Genomic DNA, 22,375 nt, shown 5'->3' with positions numbered 1-22,375 from the left:
ACAAGCCACAAGCAAGGCAGAATGATTTCCTTCTCATCTATGACCCAAAAGGATGGGAATTTTCCACATATAGTTTAGGTCTTTCAAACATTAGTATGATGTTTTAAGTTTCTAGAAAATTTATTATCTTCTTCGCAGTGACAGAATTTTTACACTGACAAAATTCAATAGTCCCACTTCTCTTCAACATCTTCATAAATGCCTTGGACATAGGACTCAAAGGAATATTAAATAAGTTTGCCAATGACACTAAGTTGGAAGGCGCTGTCAACTCCCTCAAGTACAGAGAGGGAGGCTCTGCAGACACTTTGACAAATCAGAGGGCTGGGCAACCAGCAACCCTATGAAGTTTTACAAGGGCAAGTCCCATATTCTGCACCTAGGATGGCCAACTCTGGGTGTATGGAGAGACCATGGAATGAGAGGCGGGAGCGCAGTGCTGCACAAAGGGGTCCTGGTCGAGGGTGAGTTGAACACAAGTCAGCAGTGCCCTGGCATGCAGGAGGGCCAACTGTGTCCGTGGGGCATCAGGTACAGCATCACCAGCCAGGCAAGAGAGGGGATTGTCCTGCTCTGCTCTGCACTGGGGAGGCCTCACGTTGAGTGATGGAGGCAGTTTTAAGTGCCACAATATAAAAAAGACATTAAGCTGTTGGAGAGCATCAAAAGCAGGGCCACAAGGATGGTGAAGGGTCTGGAGGGGAAGCCATATGAGGAGCAGCTGAGGTCACTTGGTCTGTTGAGCATGGAGGAGACTGAGGGGAGACCTCACTGAGGCCTTCAACATCCACACAGGGCGAAACAGAGGGGCAGGGACCTAGCTCTTCACTCTCATGACCAGTGGCTGGTCCTGAGGCTATGGCATGAAGCTGAGTCACGAAAGATTTAGACTGGATATCAGGAAAAGGTCTTTCACCAAGAGGGTGGCTCAGCACTAGAAAAGGCACAGCACCAAGCCTGTCTAGTTCAAGAAGCATTTTGACAATGTTCTCAGGCACAGGATTTGGCTGAAGTTCATGGACCAGTCAGTCTCTTACAGCAGACTTCAGTCTTGGGGTGTCCTGCACAGCGCCACAAGTCCATGATGCCAATGGGTCCCTTCAAACTCAGTATATTCTATGATTCAACAGAATCAATTCTACGATTCTGCTCTATGAAAACCTGACAGAAGTACAGCTACAGACAACAAAACAAAAATACCTGATTGTTTTGGAGTACACTTATTCTCAACTGTCTTCTCTGATACTGAAGTCTGCTGTAAGAGACTGACTGGTTCATGAACTTCAGCCAAACCAACACCACAAATCCTTCACAAAAACGGGGTCAGCAAATACACCTCCAGCCTCAGTTTTTGTCCCTTTATCCTTCACATCCTAAGAGCATTCTCTCCAATGAGACTGTTTTGAGCAAGTTTAGCAAGACCAGATTAACCATATTCACATCTACTCTGTAGCATGTCAGAATCACAGAATCATCAAGATTGGAAATTACCTCCAAGGCCATTATGTACAACAATCTTCATAGGTGTTGCTGGGTTTCCAACATACAGAACACCCCCACTGGCCAATACTTACGGTTTTTATCCTTTGCACGCAGAATTGCCAGTTCACTTTTTTTCACTTTTACCTCAAGTACAGAATAGGTGGCCTCTTTCTTCTGGAATCTCTACGTATTTTTTCTTTCAAGATCTTATGTTTCTCAGGACAACTTGCTGTCTTGAAGCTTCCCACTCAAAAGGAGTATTTCTCAACTTTTCTATCACCAAAGAGTCATGCTCCTAACCCAGTTACTAAAGCAGTAACTTCTCCTTAAATCATCACTCCCTCTTCAACTTCTACCTAAAAGACTGAATTTTAGTTCAGAATCAAGTTTTTTCTCCCAACTGTCAGCCCTGTAATTACCTAAATGTTGTGTGTAAACACATCACAGTCCAATGAAAACCACATTTCCTCTTCAAATCCTGGTAAGATAGGTATGTGGCACACACCTAATGGCCAAAACTGGCAAACAGCTCTGCACAACACCATTAGCCTAGGTTTTGATTTTGCCCCCAGTTCTTTCAAGCTCAGCTGTGAACTAACTGGAATACTTACAGTTTCTCAAAAGGTAAGAAATTATTAACTGGAAATGACAATAAGACAAGATAAAATCTTGCCAGTTTACCAGACATTTCCTATCTGTTAAGAAGTAAAAGGAATTGCTGCAATGGTGGTTTTCCCCCCGCCCAGTAACTGGAGCAGAAAATAAATCAAGACAGAACTTTGTATTTAAACCCACAGCAAACACAAACACAATCAAATAAAATATGAACACACTGCTCCTGAGAGATATGCCACAAAAATTGAGTGTGTTCCACAAAAATGAGTTCTAACACACAAGAAAACAGCAAACAGAAAGGTAAAAATAAGACAACTGCAGCCTCAGTCAGGATGACTTGTCTAAACCTGCAACTGTTACTGTCATGGGATTTTCATAAACTCCATGGGTCCATTTGGACAGCTTGGCACAAGAAGACTGGACAGTTCAGTACCCAAAAGAATGCAAATTTTCGTATCTAGGAAGTGTTACTTCAAACTCAGTATCTGACATTTTAAAAACTGACAGAAATTTCACATAGGCAGTGTAGCTCTCAGACAGGTTGTCTCTAATTAGGAGTGATGTAACAGTGGTATTATCTAGAAGATTACACAGGAATTCCACCAGAGACCACTACAGCTTACAGTAATAATGCAGTCTTCCTGAACAACAAGCCACATTAAAACTCCCTATTACTTCCAAACACACTCTCTACTGCATTCCTATCTCTGATAAACTGGAATTTCCTGATACATTAGGGAGTTTAGAGAGATTAATGATAGATGTTACCTAGCTCAATCATTCCATTAAGTGGACACAGATTGTACATCAGCCTGTACTTAAGTCAGGTAAATTGTTTCTACCTTCAGCCCATGAAGGTTATATAAAGGTGATATCCTTGGACTGCTCACAGGCTTTTGTCGTTCAACAACACTTGACTACTTGAGAGATCAAGATCTTCCAGTGGGTGTTTCAGATCTACCACTAATGTAGAGTAAAAGGATACATAGTTTAACGACTTTCTTCTTGCCCTGATTTTTCCTAAGATGAAGTTTGCTGCCTCCCTGTAATGCAGTTAAACACATCTTATTTTGTTAAGTGCCCTTAGAAATCACAGACCAGCAGTACTAGAGTCTTCACCTCGCCACAAAAGTAAAAGCAATGCAAGCAGAAGAAAACTGATGACGAAGAGGCTGGTCTGCATTTCAGCAACAAACTGGCAAGTGATTTTGAGGCAGGTGTCAACTAATGCCCAGTTCCCCACTTCCTAATGCACAAATTAGAGAAAAGTTTTCCTTCAATTTTATTTTTCCCACATGAGTATACCATTGTCTGAACTCAGAATCATTTGAGCATCAATCCAGAAGGTACTCATCTGAAACCTAAGCACAATTAAATTGGTTAGCAAGCTGGCCTCATGGCTACCTTGGCAAGACTCATGGTTCTCCCCTCACTTGGAAGTCTTCTTACCTTCCCAAAGCATGTATCCACATGTATCTGCACACACATCTCCAAGATTCCAAGTAAAGCAACAGAAGCTTTACTTAGTTACTTTCATACAGTGTTCAGCAGTGAAAAATTCATGAGTCATGCTTCAAATCACATATGTCAGTGTTGGTAAAAAGGACACACACAACAGAAACTAGGGAAGTCAAAGCAGTACACACACATCACATGCCGTTTCTCATATCCAGACGCCAATAGCTCACCTCACTCTCCTTAAGGGCCTTCCACAAACTCATTCTGATAGCCAGTTTCCCAGCCACAAACCTTCACTGCAGCCCCACTGTGTCCACTAGTGATACTTCGTTCTTGTGATATTCATTCAGCTTCCACTCAGGGATGCTGTACCTCTGGGTTTGGGTGGTTTTCTTCTTTACTTCTATGCAAGTTAAACAGGAGAGGAACCATTATGCTACCACTACAGAACCACGTTTTTATTCCTAACTCAACTATAGATCAACCTCTTTCAGAAGTACCAGATGATTTTTCTGGTCAAGTCATATCTTAGGGTAAAACTCTGAAAGCTCAGAACATTCTGAAGTACTAACAAAGTATTTTCTGACTGAATGAACTCAAATGGTTTTACCAAACTTTCAAGTTTTAGCTGAAAAGAAAATAAAATTCACTGCTTTCACCTGTACGCTCTTTACACACATTCCCACATTTCTTCAACACTTTAGATGGTCACAAGTAACCAGCTTTTATCAAAGCATCTGAGGCTTTTAGGTATCTTGATCGTAAGAACTAGTTAGTTGTGACTTAATTTTATCAGAAAGAACAGTTGTTCTATATTTACACTGGCAGACACATCTGTACCCCTAACTTCAAGAAAAATTATTGTCTTGGAGATCTGATGACTGTGTTGGATGAACAACTGTATGCAGCAACAGAGAAAATACTCTTAACTGAAAGATTTGCTCACTAAAACCTGGAATCTAAAAGATATATACATATATATGCATACTACAACATGCTGCTTACATGTCAAGAAATGCCTTGAACACCTTACAAAGTTCAGTATTTTAATTTCAAGTCCCCAGTTGGATCAAAATCACCTGTGTGCTATGGAACTATAGCAGCTGCCATTAAGACTATTGTTTTACCCATTTATCATATCCAGAATAATGGAGCCTCAGAATGTCTGTTCCCAACCTACTGTACTTACCAGCCCTTGAACAGCATGTTTGAAATTTCACCTTCTAGAAGTTTCAGCAGCAGCCTATGCTGGCTTTACAAAGATTTGCATACCACATTCTAAAAAGTTTAGACGTCTTCCCAGAAGACATGAAAGTCTGGTAAGTGCACCTTTAGATTTTTAATGCCTTGGCAAATCAGTACCTCCAGAAGCAGACTGAAACATGTTTTGTGCTTTAAACTCCAGAGAATGTAATTTCAACTTCAGAAGTGTTTCCATGAGTAAAGCACACCAGACAGAGATGATTCCCACATGCTTAATCTTTATTGTGCGAATGTTGTTCAGAGCATTTATTACCCTGTGTAGACACACATTAAAAAAAACAATACACTAACAGTGGCTAGATTGATGGACAACATATTAAATCTATTCGGTGGTAACTTGTATGCATGCAGTTAACTCCTGAGGTGTACAAATCTTAGCCAGGAGGCCAGCCCAACTGGCGACCACCCAGAACATGGAGATGTACGTGATAGACAGACTGCCCACCCTCAGGCCCTTCATTCACAACCATCCGGTATCCATTGGTCAGGCCCAGGTTAGCAGCACACTTCTTGCCAACAATCATTAAATGCCCGAGAAGCTGGAGGAGAAAGAAAAAAAAAGAAAAAAACAACGAACAGAAAACACACAAAAAAGGGGAAGGGCAGGAAGGGAAGGAATGAGAGCAGAGAACCAACAAGCCAGTAAGTTAATTCTCAGAAATTCAGCCACTGCTCCTCAAATTGTTGCCTGCCTGCAACTGACACTTTCCAAGAAAAACTAGAAAAACTGGCTATGCGTAATATAAGGGAGAAATAGAACTACTGATCTTTTTCAAGCCAGTCAGTAACAGACAACAAAAGTGTCATAGAAGCTAAATTTACTTCATGATTAAAGTCCCCACTACTTATTCTGACAACATGTATAAGTCTGGTGGAAAAAAAAACTTTATCTTACCATGTAAATTTTACAAAATCTTTGAGCTTGATGCTTTTAGTTACAAATGAAATATTCAGCACCTCTCAGCTAACCTTCCTTTTCTTCACCTCTGACCTGCTAAAAACCCCCAAGCCCATATTAGAGTAAGTACTATTGCATGCAAACAATGAAAACAGTCATCAGGATTATAAAATAACAAATAACAATTAATTTTGCATGGAAAATACATGCACAGATATATTTTGATTTCTCTGGCTAATTTTACTTGCTGGAAAACCTTAACTGCATTATCTTTTAAGATAGAGGACAACCATTAGAAAACTACTTTGCCTCTTTGAAATGTGAAGAGGAAAAAAGTGGACAGCCTAGTACATTATGAAGTAATGAGAAGCACAGCTTGGTGTAAATAAAACCTTTAGAGTACTTACAGATTCATCGGAATCTTCTGCTTCAGACAATCTGACAATTGGCTTCTTAGGAATCACTAAGAAATGTGTTGGAGCTTGGGGTGAAATATCATGGAACGCGAGGCACTGGAGGAACAGGAAGCAGATAAAATATAATTTGCTTTGGAGAAAGGAAAGAGTTACAGTAAATCAATATGCTTCAACATACTTCAGCAGATCACCACATATCCCAAACATAAGCAGAGATGTTAAATTTTCTTGAATTTACATTCTTTAATTTCTAAACACAAAACACTACCTACCAAGACCTGCTGAAAAAAAAAAAAAGCACTGTTTAAAAGCTACAGCCTTCTCAGCAAAGCAATATGCAATCAGGTTCAAGATTTATTATTGCAACATTTGCATAACAACTAGCAGAGCTGTTGGCATGCATGCCTCTAAAAAGTGCATTTAGGCTGTTTAGTTTTTTCTTTAATTAACACCATGTTTAATAAAATAAATAGCAAAGAATTGCTAATCATCTTTCAGTTATGCCTGAGTACTTCCTTGGTCAAAGACACCAAGGCAATTCCAAGGATCCTGGTTATGTGATTGAGGCCATATTAAAATTCTGTTCTCAACAGCACAAAGTACTTCAGAGTAATGCATTAACACCAGATTTGTTTCAGACATTCTCAAATTGAGAGGAAGGCATCACTTTTGAAATACAAACATCTGTCTGTAGTGACTAGCTGAGTCTTGACTAAATAGCAAAATTACAACCAATCTTACACAACATGCATCACTAAGTATCAAATTAGGAATTGCCAACAGGCAACAGAAAATGAAGCTGTGTCTCTCTGTACAAATGGCCAACCACAGAACTGGGACTTCCTACTGGAACCTCAACAAATGTGCAGATGAACAGGAAGTACCCTGCCACCATGAGTCCAAGGATATATCTCTGACTTACCCATCATGTTCAACAGCGTAACACCTGGTAGGAATTGCTTATGTCACAGACAGTGTATACTTAAAAACACATACCTAGATTCTTCAAAATGCTTATTTCCCAGATACTTTTCTTTGTGAATCAATACAGTTAATTTTCTTTGCAACTATACTGCGTTTTAATTCTGAGAAGAAATGTGGCTTTTGTCAAGAATAAAGCTGGTGAAAAGCCCAAACTCAACTTGCATCAATCTTTCATGCAATTTATCTTTTATACATCAAATCTATCTAGTTTTAAGGTACCTTTAAGAAGGTAATACTCAGTTTTGAATCTGATGAACTGTTCATGTCTTCCAAACAGAGAAGGACAGTAAATATGTAACTGATGAATAAAACTAATTTGCACCCAATTAAATAAATCATACCTAGAGCTGACCATTTTGTAATCAGCTTTGCTATTATATGCAGTCCCATAGAGGCAGAATGCAAATGGCCAAGTTGAGTCAAAGAATGTAAAGAGCAAAAGATTGGAAGTAAATAGTTTTCTATGGTAGAGAAAGAAGAAGTAGCATTTAGGAAAAAGAACAATCACAAAAATTCCTGAGTGCATGGGAAACCAAACTTCATTTCAGGAAATTTAGATTCAACTGGAAAAACAGTGATAAGGCATAATTCCATAAAGTCTTTGTACTTTGCAATACTTTCCTTTCTCTGAAGGTCAATTATTGATTAAAGGCCTTCTTTACCCTTCTCCTTTTAACACTTACAGCCACCTCTAAAGAGACCTCCATATGGCCAACAAAATTAATTCAAGATCATCCACCAGTCAACTGAAATCTAGAAATTCTACATTTCTCTGTACTTTGAAGTAAAAATCAAGTGATGCACTGCAGGTAATGACTCTTCCAGAAAATACTCCACACAAATGGCCAAGTAGATTATACACTCAGCAAAGTCAATGGTCTGACTCCAAATCAAGCAGTGATCAACTTACTCTGCTGCAACCACCGCAGGTGATGAAAAAACTCACACAGGTTTGACCCAGGTAAAGAAAGAACACACACCTTCACACAAACACAGACCAGTAACATAAGCACAACTTTCAGAACATTTCACTGAAGATTTCCAATATTCTTCAGAGCATATGGCAACTGCAACAATTCTGCCATCTATTAAGAAAACACTGTTTCAAGCTATGCATGATTTTTAAGCACATAAATCCGACAACCTGCACCCTTAGCGAGTCTCTTGTACACTGAGAATGACCCCTTTATTTCAAAAGCAAAAGCCCCTCTTAATGGGGCTCCAGTATTTCAATCTGAAGGGCGGGGGGGAAAAAAAAGTGCAGGACATCTTACACTAAACACCAGTTAGTTTGCATTTTGGGAATAACCGCCGCATTTCTTCTAAAGCTAATGATTTAACTTGGGCCCTACCGTGCTGCAATGCCCCAGCAATGCCCCTCGGAGGTTCACGGACAAAGCCCAGCAGGCAGAGCTGCGTGACCCCTGCAAGGCTGCTGAGAGGCACGTGGGCACCTGCACAAGCAGCCAGCTGCGCTGCTCTGCTGGCTACCCGCAAGAAGGCTGCCTGGAAGTGGTGAAGGTTTCACGGCTACCCTCCCACAGCAGCTGCGAGAACCCTCGACCCTTGGCAAGGAGCCCGATGCAGCTCCAGGGACGGCGCAGGGAAGCGCGGGGGCGCCCCGCCGCTCTCCCGAGCGCCTCCGCGGCGCCCCCGGCCCCTGCACAGCCCGCACCTGCTCGTCCTCGTAGATGATGTTGGCGGGGATCTCCTTGCGGATGATCTTCCCGAAGATGGTGTCCCCGCCGGGACGCGCCGCCTGCGCCTTGCTGACCTCGTCAGCCATGGCGGCGGCTCCCGCGCGGCTCCCGCCGTCCCTCAGCCCCGCCTTCCACCGCGGCCACGCCCCCACAGCGCTCATTGGGCCAACGCCAGCATCCGCCCGTGCCCGCCCGTCTGATTGGCGAATTTGCCTGTCATTGTCCCGCTGGTCCCCGCCCACCGCACTGGCGCGCCCTCGCTGACCCGGGAATCGCGGAGGGATCCGGTGGGAGGAACTATTGCAGGCTCCGCGCAGGGATCAACGCTGCGAAGTGAAAAGAGACTATTGAAAAGTAGTGCGGTCCTGGGAGAGGCTGTTGTGGGCAGAAGTATAGCTTATCAAATCCAGCCCAAATACCTGTGTGATTTGTTGGGACAAGCTCCTGCGGACTGCACCAGGCTGGGCTGCCTTAGCTTTTCCACCAAAGTTTGCAGGTGTTTGGTGCTCCTGGATCAGGGTCCTGCAGAAGGGCAGTTTGATGTGCCAGCCCTTCTGCACATAAGTAATTGTGTAACTATGAAACAAAATGATCAGTATAGCCAAGCAATAATTCACAGAGGGCAGCACAGAGTTACACAGCTGTACACCTAGTTGTAAATGGATTTTTTTTTTTAAATATATCTATGACACCAGTCATTAAATAGGAGAAATTAAAAAGAAGAGGGTGGGGGAAAAAACAACGCAAACCTTAAGGAGTAACAACAAAGCTTCATTTTCATGCGGTTTAACAAGACCAAGTATGAGGTCCTGCACCTGGATCGGGGCCACCTCTGGTATCAATCCGGGCTGGGGATGAGCAGATGGAGAGCAGCCCTGGGGAGAAGGACTTGGGGTGCTGGTGGCTGAGAGGCTGGACATGACCCAGGCATGGGCACTCCCAGCCCAGAAAGCCAAACGTGTCCTGGGCTGCATCCAAAGTAGCGTGGGCAGCAGGGGAGGGAGGGGATTCTGCCCCTCTGCTCTGCTCTGCTGAGAGCCCACCTGGAACCCTGCACCCAGCCCTGGGGTCCCAGCACAGGGAGGACATGGAGCTGTAGGAGTGAGTCCAGAGGCCACAGAAATGATCAGAGTGACAGAGCACATTTTCTGTGAGGACAGGCTGAGAGAATTGGAATTGTTCACATTTGAAAAGAAAATACTTCAGAATGACCTAATTGCAGCTTTGCTGTACCTGAAGGCAGCCTACAATAAAGATGGAGGGAGATTTTTTACAAGGGCATGTAGTGACAGGACAAGGAGGAATGTCTTTAAATTGCAAGACTGGAGGTTTAAATTGGATATGAGGAAGAAATTCTTTACTGTGAGCATAGTGAGGCACTGGAACAGGCTGCCCAGAGAGGTTGTGGGTGCCCTTTCCCTGGAAGTGTTCAAGGCCAGGCTGGATGGAGCTCTGAGCAACCTGGTCAGGTGAAAGGTGTCCCTGCCCATTGCAGGGGCATTGGAACTGGATGGCCTTTAATGTCCCTTCCAACCCAGACAATTCTAGATTCTCTAGATTTTCTAAACGTCACAAAAAAAAAAAAAAAATATATATATATATTGATTTCCCTGAAGATTTGTCTAGGAGCATATTAATAGAGACATTTATATATGTTTATCTCTAGACAAAAATGTTACAGGAAAACATTTTGGAGGGAGGCAGGGAATAACTATTGCTAAGTGGCTTAAATCTAATATGGTTCTGCAGCCAATTACCTGAACATGTTACAAAAAGAGCATAATTTGTCATGTATTTCTGGTAGTAAATCTGAAATAATTTATCATTAAATACCCTGAAAAAAACTCTCTGATAAAAGTACATTAAACAATGCAATTTTATTCTTTGCCTTAGATGATGTTCTGGATTAAGATATTTTGACATGTATATGTCCTACAGATGGTATTGGAGCTTTATGACAATTAAAAGAAGTGCTTCAGGGACAAATTTCTTTGAATAATATTGTTGCCCAACCAAGGTTATTCAGAAAATATATGAATAATTTGGGTGAACACTGCTGTGGATTTAGTTAGAAAGTATATTTCTATGTTAAGAAAAGACATAAAGAGACAACTTTTGGAGAAGTTTCTCCAAAAAGCAAACCCATTTTTTTTCATAGACTTGACTTCAGCACATATATTGTCTCACTATGTAAACAGCAACTTTTATTATTTTCAATAAAACAATGAATGAATTAGACCCTCCTTTCAAACATCTAATTCATTCATTCACATCTGCATTAATTATTCTTGGAAATAAATTATGAATAAACATCACTTCTGCTAACAGATCAAGTTTCTTTATGAGTTACATAGTAAAATATAAGTATTTAATAGATGCTTACAAGTGCGTATTAATAATAAAAATATTAAAATTATTGAGTAATAGTTTAGTGTTCCCATATTTCAATTAGCATACAATGTAATTGCTGTGAAATTATTAAATAGACTGTGTTTTGAAGCTAGAGGTCTACTGAGCATTAAAGCTGATTGCACAGAAAACCCTTATGCTGCCTTTAGCTAATGCTGAATGATGTGTTAGTGAACCATAAGCTTGTTTGTTTTTCAAGAGAATGGCAGTTCAGTTTTATAGATGTACCTGGCATGGCCATGATGTGGGCGGGCCAAGGCTGGCTTGGTCAGGGTGTGAGTAGGGCAAGCCAGGGCTGTGGGGAACTTGATGTGAGCAGCCAAGAAAGTGACCTGACTAGAGAGGGGGAATGACTGAACGGAAGAATATGCCTGTTGGGTAACACCAGCACGAAAAAAAAAAGCCTGCCAGTTCGGAGCTGTGATCCTGAGAACCAAAAGTGTCCTTGAAAAGTGCAACTGGCCTCTTCTAAGTACAGCTGGGTACCTAGAAACTGGAGAGGTCCTGAGATTCTACTGATAAGCACAGAAACAAGGAATTGTAACTATAACTTTTCTTCTGAAGTGGTGAAAAAATAGACTGGGGAAGAAGCACCCCAGATAAGGAAGGATTCCAAACTGCCGTTGGTTGCTCTAACTGCAAGAGCAAGGATACAATCTGGCAAAATAAAAACTGAATTGAAGAAGCATCAAACACCATCATTTATTGGCCATTCTATGTGTTGCACAGAAACTGTGCGACGGCTGTCCAGTTACTCATTTGAAACAGTTGCAGATTTTGTTCAGGAGTAGAACACAGTGGTCTTTGTGCCACCCTGGGCAATGATGTGCAGACACTGGCAGGGGTGCTGGGCAGGGAGCAGCCCCTCATCCCCGCCGCGGCTCCCCTTGGAGGGCAGGGTTCCCTGGGGCACTGACCGCTGCAGTGGAATGGAGAGCCTGTGGGCAGCACTGCCTGCCTGCTATGGACCCCCCTCAGCTCCTCCTGCAGGCAGTGCCAGCCTCCTGCACACCGAGTCCGGGCACTGTTCGGATAGCCAGGAAGGCCAGTGGGATCCTGGGGTGCATTCGGAAGAGCATTGCCTGCGGTTCCAGGGAGGCAATCCTGCCCCGCTGCTGTGCCCTGCTGAGGCACGTCTGGAGTGCTGGGTCCAGAGTGTCCGAGACAGACATGGAGCTCCTGCAGTGGGTCCAGCTGAGGGCCGTGAAGATGGCACAGCGGCTCTTTTTTGAGGAAAGGCTGTGGGAGCTGGGCCCGATCAGCTTCGAGACAGCTGAGAGGGGACCTCGTCAATGTCTGTCAGTATCTGAGGAAAGGGGTCAGTGTTCTCTGTGGTGCCCAGCAACAGGGCAAGGGCCAGTGGGCAGAAACCGATGTTTCTGAAACAGGAAGTTTCTGTGAACACGAGGAAGAACTTCTTTGCCGTGTGGGTGAGCGGGTACAGGAGTAGATTGTCCAGATAATTTGTGGAGCCTTCCCCAGTGGGGATGGAACTCTCTGGACACAATCGTGTGCCGTGCGCTCTGGGATGTCTCTGCCTGAGCAGGGACGTTGGACCAGATGAGCCGCTGCGGTCCGTTCCGGGCCGGGCTGGAAGTGCCTTCTGTGACCCGTGAAGGGCGCGTCAGCCCCGCCGGCGGCGCGGGGGCACAAAGGCCGCTCGGAACGGCGGCGGCGGCGCGGGCGGCCCCCGGGGGACAGCATTGGCGGCGGCACCGGCAGCAGCGCGGGAGGGTGCGGCTCGTTCCTGCTCGGCACTTCCGGCGGGGCACTTCCGGCGGCGGGCGCCATGGGAAGCCGCGGGCAGGCGAGTGACACAGACACACAGACACACAGACAGACACACAGGCACACAGACAGACACACAGACAGACACACAGACAGACACACGCATGCTGTCCGTGGTGGGTGGTTGCGGCCTTGTGGCTTTTGTAGAGCCAAAAATCCTAGAAGATGCCTGAAAATGGCCGAGGAATTGTTGGAAATAACCATTAAAAATGTCAATTTTTGCCATACACGTGTTCGACCCAAAACCACATGTAATATTAATCTGCCGTTTGAAAAGATGGCAAATGTACTGTGGGGCATAAAAATTTTAGGACATTAAAATATGTGCAAAACAATACGTTTGTTTGTTTGTTTGTTTGTCTGTTTTTTTAATTCTGTGGGTTTATTTTCCACAGATTCATCCATCTAGGGAATGGTGCAGCTGTAGGCAACATGGCTGTTAATTTGCTGAATTTTTTTCTGAGTTACAGCCCTGTGTTTCTTCTATGTCCTTCTAAAAAATATTTGGAATACTAATCGTGAGAGAACAAATTGAGATTATTGTGAAGTACCTGGAATTGTGCCCTCTAGAGGTGCCAAAACATGATAGGGAGTACTGGAAGGAGCTTCAAAAGGCGTATTGTTATCAGGATTACGTTTTTCTGGTGCTTGTCGGAGATTCTCTTCAGTCTGTGGCAAACACCAGAAAAGTCTCTCAAGGATTTGAGGGTTTCTGTGCTTCATTGCAGTCTGTATGAATGGAAGCACAACCACATGACTGTGAGCTGTGATTCTCCGGGGGTTTGATTTTCATGCATGTTCAGGTCTGTCTTCTCTGCATTGTAAATCCCAGCTTTCTGAGTGTTTGCTTTTACTGACGTGTTCATCTGCTGACCTGGCGGCTGTATTTAAGGGAAGGACTTTGCACTGGTTTTGCTGCACCACCTGTAGAAGATTTTTATGTGAGAATACTTCAGACATTTCTTTTTCTATCTTTTTCAGTAGCTAGAGAATATGCACTGATGTAACCTTGGTAATTCCTTCAAGTAACTTGACTTTTAGAGTTATTCCAGTTCTGTTGGGTTTATTTGTCGTCGGCACAATAAATAATGCTTGTGTCCATGTATTTTCAGGATTGTATTTCCATCATGGCAATAATTATTTAGTATTGTGGTGCCAGCATTTTAGGGCAGTTTGAAATATCTGACCTATCTAAGATTTTGATGACATCACATCTGCTTTGGCTGCAAGTGTTAATCAGGAATTTAAATAAAGCCTCTTACCTGTTGATTCTGTATCAAGTTCTCTACTGAATGGAAAGAATATGAAATTTAAACCAAAACATTTTCAGTTGTAACGTGTTCATTTTAACTAACAATCCTGCTAGCAAATAAGTTAATCCTGTTGATGTTGTATTGGCAGGTTTTGAAGCTTTTTAAGTTGTTACATAGAACACGGCAAGAAGTTTTTAAAAACGATACCAAAGCCCTCGAAGGTGAGATACTTGTTTTGTGTGGTGTGTGCTTACCTGTATTTCGTGGAGCTTTCTTCTTGGAATACAGAGAAAGATAATGTCAAGAATTATCTTTCTTCAAATTACTCCCATAATTTTCAAGTAATAGTTGGGAAAACTTGTGTCTCCATAATCAGATATCCTTTAATTTGAAACAAAAAAATGGTCCTTAGATTCAAGCACCCAACACATATATTGAAAGGGAAACGCCTGTTTTTTAAATGTTCCTGATCTTCTTGGGAGATATTTTTCTTTTGCTTGTTTTAACTTCTCTTCAGTCCAGCCAGAGCATGGTTAGCTGTACTAATTAATTCTCTATGTGTGGTTTTTCCTCAAGGGATTAATCCTGCTTTTTTAGTACCTTGTGTATGCAATACAGAATGCTAAATTTTGACTCTTATTTTATTTGTATACCAATCAACTTAAAATGTGACATCATGTGAATTACATGGAGATCTTACATTGAAATACTTGGATCAAAGTGTGCCATAAAGGACTTAAGATTCTTAACTTTGGGGCAGTGACAAATTCAAAATACAATTTTTGTTCACTTTAGTTTTTTGTTTACTTTATTTAGCTGCAAGACAAAAGATAAATGAAGAATTCAGAAATAACCGAGATGAGACATCTGAAGAGAAGATTAATGAGGTATTTTATTGCTCTCTGTTGTTTGGGGGTTTTTCCCACTTTATATAAGAATATTTGAAAATCAGTTTTTACATAAATGATCTCTAAACCATTGTAGAGACGTTGAGACATCATGAAAGCCAGGTTGGTTTAGAACGACTTCTACATGGATCTTTGTTTATAAATATTTAGATACTGCCAATGGTATTAATACTCTGTTATAAAATCTTGTACATACAAAAATACATAAATAGAAAGTGTGTTCTGATAGTTCAATGTCATTACTTTGAAGTTTATAATAAAATTTTATGAGGTAATATTTGAAGTTGAAATTTTCATGTAAATATTTTATGCTTTGCTCATAATACCTATCTGCACTGTGGTCACCTAAATGTACCTGCTCATTGTTGTTTAGGCAAACAGAAACAGACAAATTAAACTATTTGCTCAGTTAATATCACAAATGACTCAGCATCTTTGTGGAAGGCAAAAAACAGTAAAATTATTATGATTGATTGTGGTATAGTATAGTTGTAGCATATCTTAATTGTACTACAGGGATTTTTTTGCTTCTTCTTTCCTTACCATGCTTTAAAAGTGGAGCATTCAGTTAATTCATTAAGTTAGTTACCTTTGCTCAATTGTTGCCTTAACTCCTTTTGCTGAGCCATTTTTTTTTCTGAAAGTTACTGTGAACTGAAAGGGAATTGCTGTGGTTTAGGTAATTATAGCTATTAACATCCGCACAGACTGAATCATTTAGTTCTTGTTGTTCAGCCTTTTATCAGACTGTCTTTAGATTGTCACTGGGCACTGGTTGGAAGAAAGTACCTACATCTGTCCCTTGAGGAAATAAAATGTAAACCTTTTCCTCATGCCAGCCACTGAACAGTAATGTAAATAGTTCTGACCTTTTAGTTTGGAGTTCCTCAGTTTCAGCTTGTCATCAGCCTCCTGTAGTAATACCCAGTGTTTGTGCTACCACTGTCTGATCGGCTAAGTTATGTGTTCAGGGTTTTTTTTTAGTAGATGTACAGGAAAAATATTTGCTGCAGTTCTGAAGTCTGTATTTGTTTTCTAGGCAACCTACAAATTACACATGTGTGACTTTTTAATATGGGTTAGCTGATACTTGAATAACTCTGTCAGTGAAAGAAATACTAGACTTCCATCCCAGCTACACACTCCTAGAACATCACAGAAGCTGTCATATTTATTACATGTACACACTGAAAAGACTTAGTTGCAGAGGAACTGAATCGAGTTTTATACAGGACTTCAGAATGTTTGAGCACTTGCTGTTAATGTTCTGCTTTGGACAGCAACTAAAATATGGAGTATTTACCAGCCAGAATAGAAAATTACAGTGTATTCTAATGTGACAACACGTACTTGCATCTGTATGTACTTGTACATGTCAAGCTTGCAGTGACATAAGGAGATCAAAGTAACTGTCTGCAGGATGAGAATGAGAAATGTGGTAGCTGAATCTAACGCACCAGTTTTTGTTCAGATGCGGAGTGCACTTATGAAGTGACCTTGGTTGTTTCCACTTCCTGTGACTTGTCTTGTTTGCAAAGTGTCAGACCTACTAGCAGAATTCCCTTAAGGTCAATCTGAAGAGGAAGCTGTGCTTCAGGCGCATGCAGCCTAGCCACTAATGGACTTTCAGCAGGGGGAACTGAAGGGTACCTGCTCCAAGCCCTTAAAAGGGAAGAGCGTGAGAAGTGCAGTTTAGATGGCAAGTATTGAGCTCTAGCCTTTGTGGAGATACATGCCACTTCCTAGTATGAGCATGTCTTCTGAAATGTCTTACTTGAGCAATTTCATTTATTTCTGACACAGGTATCATGCAAACAAGTATTAGACTTTTCTTAATGGTTTAGCAAACCTAGCAGGGGTGCTGCAGTTTATCCTCTTAGTGTTGAGAAGGAATTCTAGGCCTTTTGCCAAATTCTAATGCCTTGGGTAGTCTTTAGGTAGTGCCTTGTTTCTGCAGAGTTCTACTGTGAAACCTCAGTATTAGTTCTTGTCATGTTTTGCCCTTGTTTTTGTTTGCTTATTTCAGGAGCAGTAGTGTTGAAAGAATGAGATTGCCCTTTCACTATGAGAAGTTGAATGTTATTGAGGTGTGACTGAGTGTCATTGATCACTGGAAACTAGTTAATTGGTTTTGTAGTTGCATTTCACGTTATTCATTTGCAGTTTTAATTTGGTACGTAGATGCAGGTACTGGTGTATGTTACTGAGCCAGAGTTTCCCTCACTATATGCTCTGTGTCAAGGTCACTTACATGTCAATCTCTAAGTTATTCCAGGATCCCCAAGGCAAAAGTAATGTATACATAGTACATAAGTAACTGAGTAGTATAACTGAATGATTTTATTATTTGAATAGTTGTCTAGTATGGAAAATATCTTCAGAAACAGTCACATATAATTCAAATTACTCTCTTGTTCCTCTCTTCTTATTCCCTTTACTAGCTTCTTAAAATAGCTTCAGATGTTGAAGTGATTCTCAGAACTTCTGTTATTCAGGCGGTTCACACAGATTCTGACAAGATAGGTGAGTAAGCCTGCATGCTAAAAAGATACTTAAATATGTTACAGTTTAGTAAATAAGTATAGAATGTGAAAATAAGGGAGGGAATAGTGAGACAAATAGCCTGTCTCTTATTCTCTGGCAAAATTCTTAATGTAAGCTATTTGTTAATGTCACTACCTAGGACAGGTGGAGGTTTCAAAGGTACAAAATTTCCATACAAATGTTTTGAAGTGTAGAGGCTGGTAAAAAAGGGGCTATGATTACTTTTAATGCCCTTAACTAGCTGTAACTCTTAGGCAGGTCAGCAATTAGATTGCTAGTCAGCATGCATGTACAGGTTAGTTAGTCAGCATATGTCCAAAGGCAGAGGCCACAGTACCTATCTGTAGGTGTTTGCTCTACCAAATAGGGAGGAGCATTAGCAAATGCAGAATATACACTGACCATAGAAGAGCTTTTTCTTTGAGGCTTGAGTGTTCATTTCCAAAATTTTTTTCCAACTATTTCAGTTTCAGGTTATGCTGTGTAAGAATACAGTGATTACCTCAATGCAAAGTCTATCAGATTTTGAAATCCTGATTCCTGGTTTAGAAGTTCTTTTATCTTGTAGTCAAAAAGAGAAGTAGTAGGTTGGCTCAGAGTACAGCTGTGTGGTAAGAGAATACAGGAAATCTTCAGCTGTGTACATTGTTTCCTTTTACTTCTGTTTAGTGTTGTCTGTAATGTTTTGCACCAATTTTCAGGTTTAGGTTTGGTAAAACATATAACTTTAAAACAGCGATTATGATCAAGGCCAAAGATAAGTCTGGACCAGTGTCAAGTCTTCCATGGTGATTCCAGGCAGATAACAATTGAAGAATAGGAACAGACAAAGTGAATTTGCACCTCTTTTCAGCTGTTCACACCTGGCAGCACTTCCTGAGTCAGGGATGTTTTCTGGTTTAATTATCTTCAATGGGCTTCTCTTCAATTACTTTTCATTTTCACCAAGCTGTTCATGAATTTTTAAGTCCTTTATTGCCTCCTTTCTGTTCACTTCTCCCATGAAACAGCTCTGAGGAACAAGAGGTGTGATTATTCTTGCTGTTCAGTGCACACTGGGCAAGGAGGCATTTATACACACAATGATGGCACAATAATGTTCTCTCTTTCATTTTCAACTGGATTCCTGGTAATAGTCACTGCTAATTCTAAATTTAATTTTTGCTGCCAAGCATACATATTGCATACTTATTTTTACAAAACTGTACTCATTAAACTCATTGGAGTGCTCATAATCAGTTTTGAACTTACCACTTACTTTACATATATATATATATATATATATATATATATATATATATATATATATATAATAAGTTAGTATTTTTCTTGACCTGTGTGCTTTGCATGTCTCCAGATGTAATTTTGTCCGTCAGTTTACTCAGTCAGGTCTTAAGCATGTCTTGCTATTTTTCACAGTAAGACATCTTCTTAATGAAATTGTTCAGGATGGTATAATTAAAAACCTTTTCTTCACAGGTTATTTACAAATATGTTGAACAGTGACATGTCAGCAAAAGTACCTGTAGTACTCCACATTTGACATCACTCAGTGGATGACCTGATCATTTATTGTTCACGTCTTACAGTTTTAACCAGTGACTTGTCTCTGCAAGACTTCTGTCATAAGGCTGTTGTTTTATAAAAGCATTGACTGAGGGACTTTTGGGAATCCAAACATGCTGTGGTAACCTCTGAAGCACCACTCAGAGAACTCGAGCAGAGTGTGTAAGGCAGAACTTCCTTTGCAAAAGCCACGTGGATTCACATTCAAATACTAGCTTATATTCTAATGCTGTGCAAGTATGTAGGGATGGGGTTAGGACAGCCAGGTGTATCAGCAACAGAAGGAGGAGGAGAGAAAACGTAGGCCTGCAGCTGAAATATGACAGGGGACTCGGTAACGAAGGAAACAGAATAGTCAGTTCTGTGACAATATTGTGGCAGTAACTTTCACTGGGTGCTTTCTTTTTCTGTTGGCCTTCAAAATAGGTGTGACAAGATAAATATTATGGATTAGATTCCAAGGCTTGGGTGAGAGAGCTAAGTCAAATCCAATATTCATTTTTGAAACTGCTGAAGTAAGCATAATGACTCAGGTTTGAAAAAAAATGCCATTGACCCCCCTGCTAAAATTACTGCAAAACTTTAATGGTGTCTTAATATCAAAATTTTCAATGTAAAAGGAGATGGGAAAACATTATTGTAACCAGCCGAAAGTAAAATCTTAGTTTGATTTTGTCTTAGATGGATATCATGATGCTACTTACCAGTTCAGATCCTCATTTTAGGAACCGGATTTTTTGTTTGTAAATGTAAAAACACCTTTAGAATTTGAAATAGTATTTTCTATAAGATTATAGTCTTTACTGTTTTGGGGTTTTTTTTCTATTTCAGTACTCATACCCAGGAAAGATCTGCTACAGGACAACACTCCTTACTTAGATAAACCAACAAAAAAACAAGAATCCTGAGGAAATATTGTTACCAGGAAAAAAGAGACTGAAATCAACTCACTGATTTTATTGAGTGCTGGGATATCATCATGCGCTTGTTCTGTGGAAGATAGTAATACTTTCACAGAACTTAAAAGTACACTCATGAATTGTGTTACTTCAGCCAGGAATGTTTCTGATTATGACAGCTCTCAGACAGAGATTGTTTCCCAGCAATCCAGAGTTTTTCAAAGCAATTTAAAAATTAAATGGAGTACTTAATACTGATAATATTTATTTTAAAGTTTATTGTCAATCATAAGCTTCTTTGAAGTAATGAAAAATCATCTTGTGGCATATAATGTTAAATTTATTCTTTGCACCAAAAGCATGATTTCTGAAGTTGTCATTAATTGTACACTAGTATACTGTGATGGTTGAGAGATTTCTTAAAGGTTTGTCCGAATAAATTATTTGTGTTTTACAGATGGGAGAGCATGTCTAGTGTTTTTCTTCCACACACTCTGGAATGAGCAGGAATGTTAGGGTTTGAGTTCTCAGGTGACAGCACAAAAGAACCCAGAGACAACATAACCTGAGGATGTTGGTATAGATCATATGGTTTATGAATTTGTGGTTTGTGTTTTAACTTGTAATCATTGAGTAACTGCAAAGAAAAGGCCCTTGCTGTTTAGTTGCAAGTGAACTTGCCTAGAGTGAATATATGAAAAGTATGATTAGTAAGCCCTAATAATTTGCATTTTTTAAAGGATACTTCCTTGGTTCTTGGGGAATTCATTGCAATGATCTGTTCATTTCCATTTTAATTGGATGGAGGTACAACTGCAGTGATACATAGAATCTTTTCTTCATGAAATTGATGTCAGGCACCACCCTAAGATCTAAGTACCTCACACAGGAGTGAGGCAGTCTGACAATACGTCTCACCTTATGAGTCCTGCTGTATCTGTTATCTCAGTCTCCAAGATGTCAGAATTGCCTATCTATGTCTGTACTGATTTGGTTTGACTGGCTGAATAAACCAGAAAACTCGTGCCTTCATCCAGTCTCTTTTTCTCACAAAGCATGTCAATGTGACAAGTACTCCTTTCTTTAAAACTCTTGCCTCTGGCTGCGATGGCCAGGTCAGCCAGCAGGAAATACAGCTGTCAGTAACTCTCTTTGAATTGCACTGATACTCCCTGCGCTGTGGCTAAAAGGCACCAGGCACAAGATGGGAGATGGAATTAAATGACTGCAGTTCTTGCCATTTGTTGTATTCTAGTGGCTCCACTACAAAACAAAAGTCTGTCTGTAGAGGATGTCCTCTTCCAGGCCCCTGGTATTGTTTACTTCCCTAAGAACTATATCCCATGTCTGGTTTCCCATCCTTCTGCAGCCTGCCTACATTGACTTTTTTTTTTTCGATAATGGGCATAAAAGAGTCATATGCCAGAAACAGAAAATACAAGGTAGTTGCAACTACCTTGTAAAGAGAAAGCAGAACATTGCCTCAGGTGAAATTACCGACTTTTAAACTGAAGTAATTAAACAGGGGTATGGCAAGACTGGGAAATGATATAACCATTAAGGTGGACATCCCACGCATGGCATGTTGGAACTGGGGGGAATTCACCTCTCATAGCCACTGCCTTAGGCTGTGGGTATAGCCTTAGAAACTTTACCCTTCAGATTGATTTTATAGAACTGATGTTTGCTAAGTTTTCACTCTTTCACTACAGATGTAAAACAGTATTGCCCATTACTATGCAAAATAGTTAGTAAAAGACTTCAGCGATGTCAGCAGTAGATGGTGGTCTTCTATATGCTCTTTGAGGAAGCCACAAGTGGAGAAATTTGTCATGTGACTATTGCTTTGGTATTGTCCTGCTGTCATGTGTTCCAGGGTTTTATTTTTTAGTAAGAATACATCAGTAGAAATACAGTAGGAAGTGTCAACTTACAGGATCAGGATTGCAATTCAACCGGCATTTGTGTCTTTCATCTTACATATATCTTGAATACTCCTAATAAAAATACAGAATGAGTCACTTGAATAACATACACAACTGGTGAAAATAAAGTACCTTGTAAAAATAATGGGTACAGTTTATTTGTCTTCAGAATGATTGTTCTTACACTCCTGTGCAGTATCTTTATGGTGTGTGCATTAACATTCCATGTTCCTGCTGTCCTTGTGCATTCCTGGCAGCAAAGACAAA

The 22,375-nt window shown here is 40.7% G+C and overlaps 2 protein-coding genes across 7 annotated transcripts; one reads left to right on the top strand and one right to left on the bottom strand.

Moving 5' to 3' along the window:
• Positions 1 to 5,016: 5,016 nt before the first annotated feature.
• HINT1 (histidine triad nucleotide binding protein 1) lies at positions 5,017 to 8,961 on the bottom strand. Its single transcript, XM_064404102.1, has 3 exons — positions 8,792 to 8,961; positions 6,124 to 6,228; positions 5,017 to 5,357 (listed from the first exon to the last, which is right to left on the bottom strand). The coding sequence occupies exons 1-3, from the start codon at positions 8,900 to 8,902 to the stop codon at positions 5,193 to 5,195; spliced, it is 381 nt and encodes a 126-aa protein (XP_064260172.1). The 5' UTR covers positions 8,903 to 8,961; the 3' UTR covers positions 5,017 to 5,192.
• A 4,031-nt stretch (positions 8,962 to 12,992) lies between these two features.
• LYRM7 (LYR motif containing 7) lies at positions 12,993 to 20,641 on the top strand. Of its 6 annotated transcripts, none has more exons than XM_064403888.1 (5): positions 12,993 to 13,032; positions 14,415 to 14,487; positions 15,083 to 15,153; positions 17,616 to 17,697; positions 20,116 to 20,641. In XM_064403888.1, exons 1-5 carry the CDS (start codon positions 13,015 to 13,017, stop codon positions 20,190 to 20,192), a joined length of 321 nt encoding a protein of 106 aa, XP_064259958.1. In that variant the 5' UTR covers positions 12,993 to 13,014; the 3' UTR covers positions 20,193 to 20,641. The 6 variants fall into 6 exon arrangements, with proteins under 6 accessions (XP_064259958.1, XP_064259960.1, XP_064259957.1 ...); XM_064403890.1 differs by lacking the exon at positions 12,993 to 13,032 and adding an exon at positions 13,103 to 13,129; XM_064403887.1 differs by lacking the exon at positions 12,993 to 13,032 and adding an exon at positions 13,174 to 13,224.
• Positions 20,642 to 22,375: the final 1,734 nt, after the last annotated feature.

This window comes from Passer domesticus, chromosome Z (genome assembly GCF_036417665.1).
Source record: "Passer domesticus isolate bPasDom1 chromosome Z, bPasDom1.hap1, whole genome shotgun sequence".
NCBI lineage: Eukaryota > Metazoa > Chordata > Aves > Passeriformes > Passeridae > Passer > Passer domesticus.
The sequence above is the reverse complement of the archived record's forward strand: the minus strand, read 5'-3'. Positions and strand labels throughout refer to the sequence as shown.

Bases quoted from the DNA above. Each gene is read 5' to 3' on its own strand.
- LYRM7 (XM_064403887.1), top strand. From the start codon at position 13,189: ATGGCCGAGGAATTGTTGGAAATAACCATTAAAAAT. The intron at 13,225-14,414 runs GTCAATTTTTGC...TTGTATTGGCAG, and splicing joins TGGAAATAACCATTAAAAAT to GTTTTGAAGCTTTTTAAGTT. The intron at 17,698-20,115 runs GTGAGTAAGCCT...TTTCTATTTCAG, and splicing joins CACAGATTCTGACAAGATAG to TACTCATACCCAGGAAAGAT.
- HINT1 (XM_064404102.1), bottom strand. From the start codon at position 8,902: ATGGCTGACGAGGTCAGCAAGGCGCAGGCGGCGCGTCCCGGCGGGGAC. The intron at 6,229-8,791 runs GTGCGGGCTGTG...CTGTTCCTCCAG, and splicing joins TCATCTACGAGGACGAGCAG to TGCCTCGCGTTCCATGATAT. The intron at 5,358-6,123 runs GTAAGTACTCTA...TTTCTCCTCCAG, and splicing joins CAGAAGATTCCGATGAATCT to CTTCTCGGGCATTTAATGAT.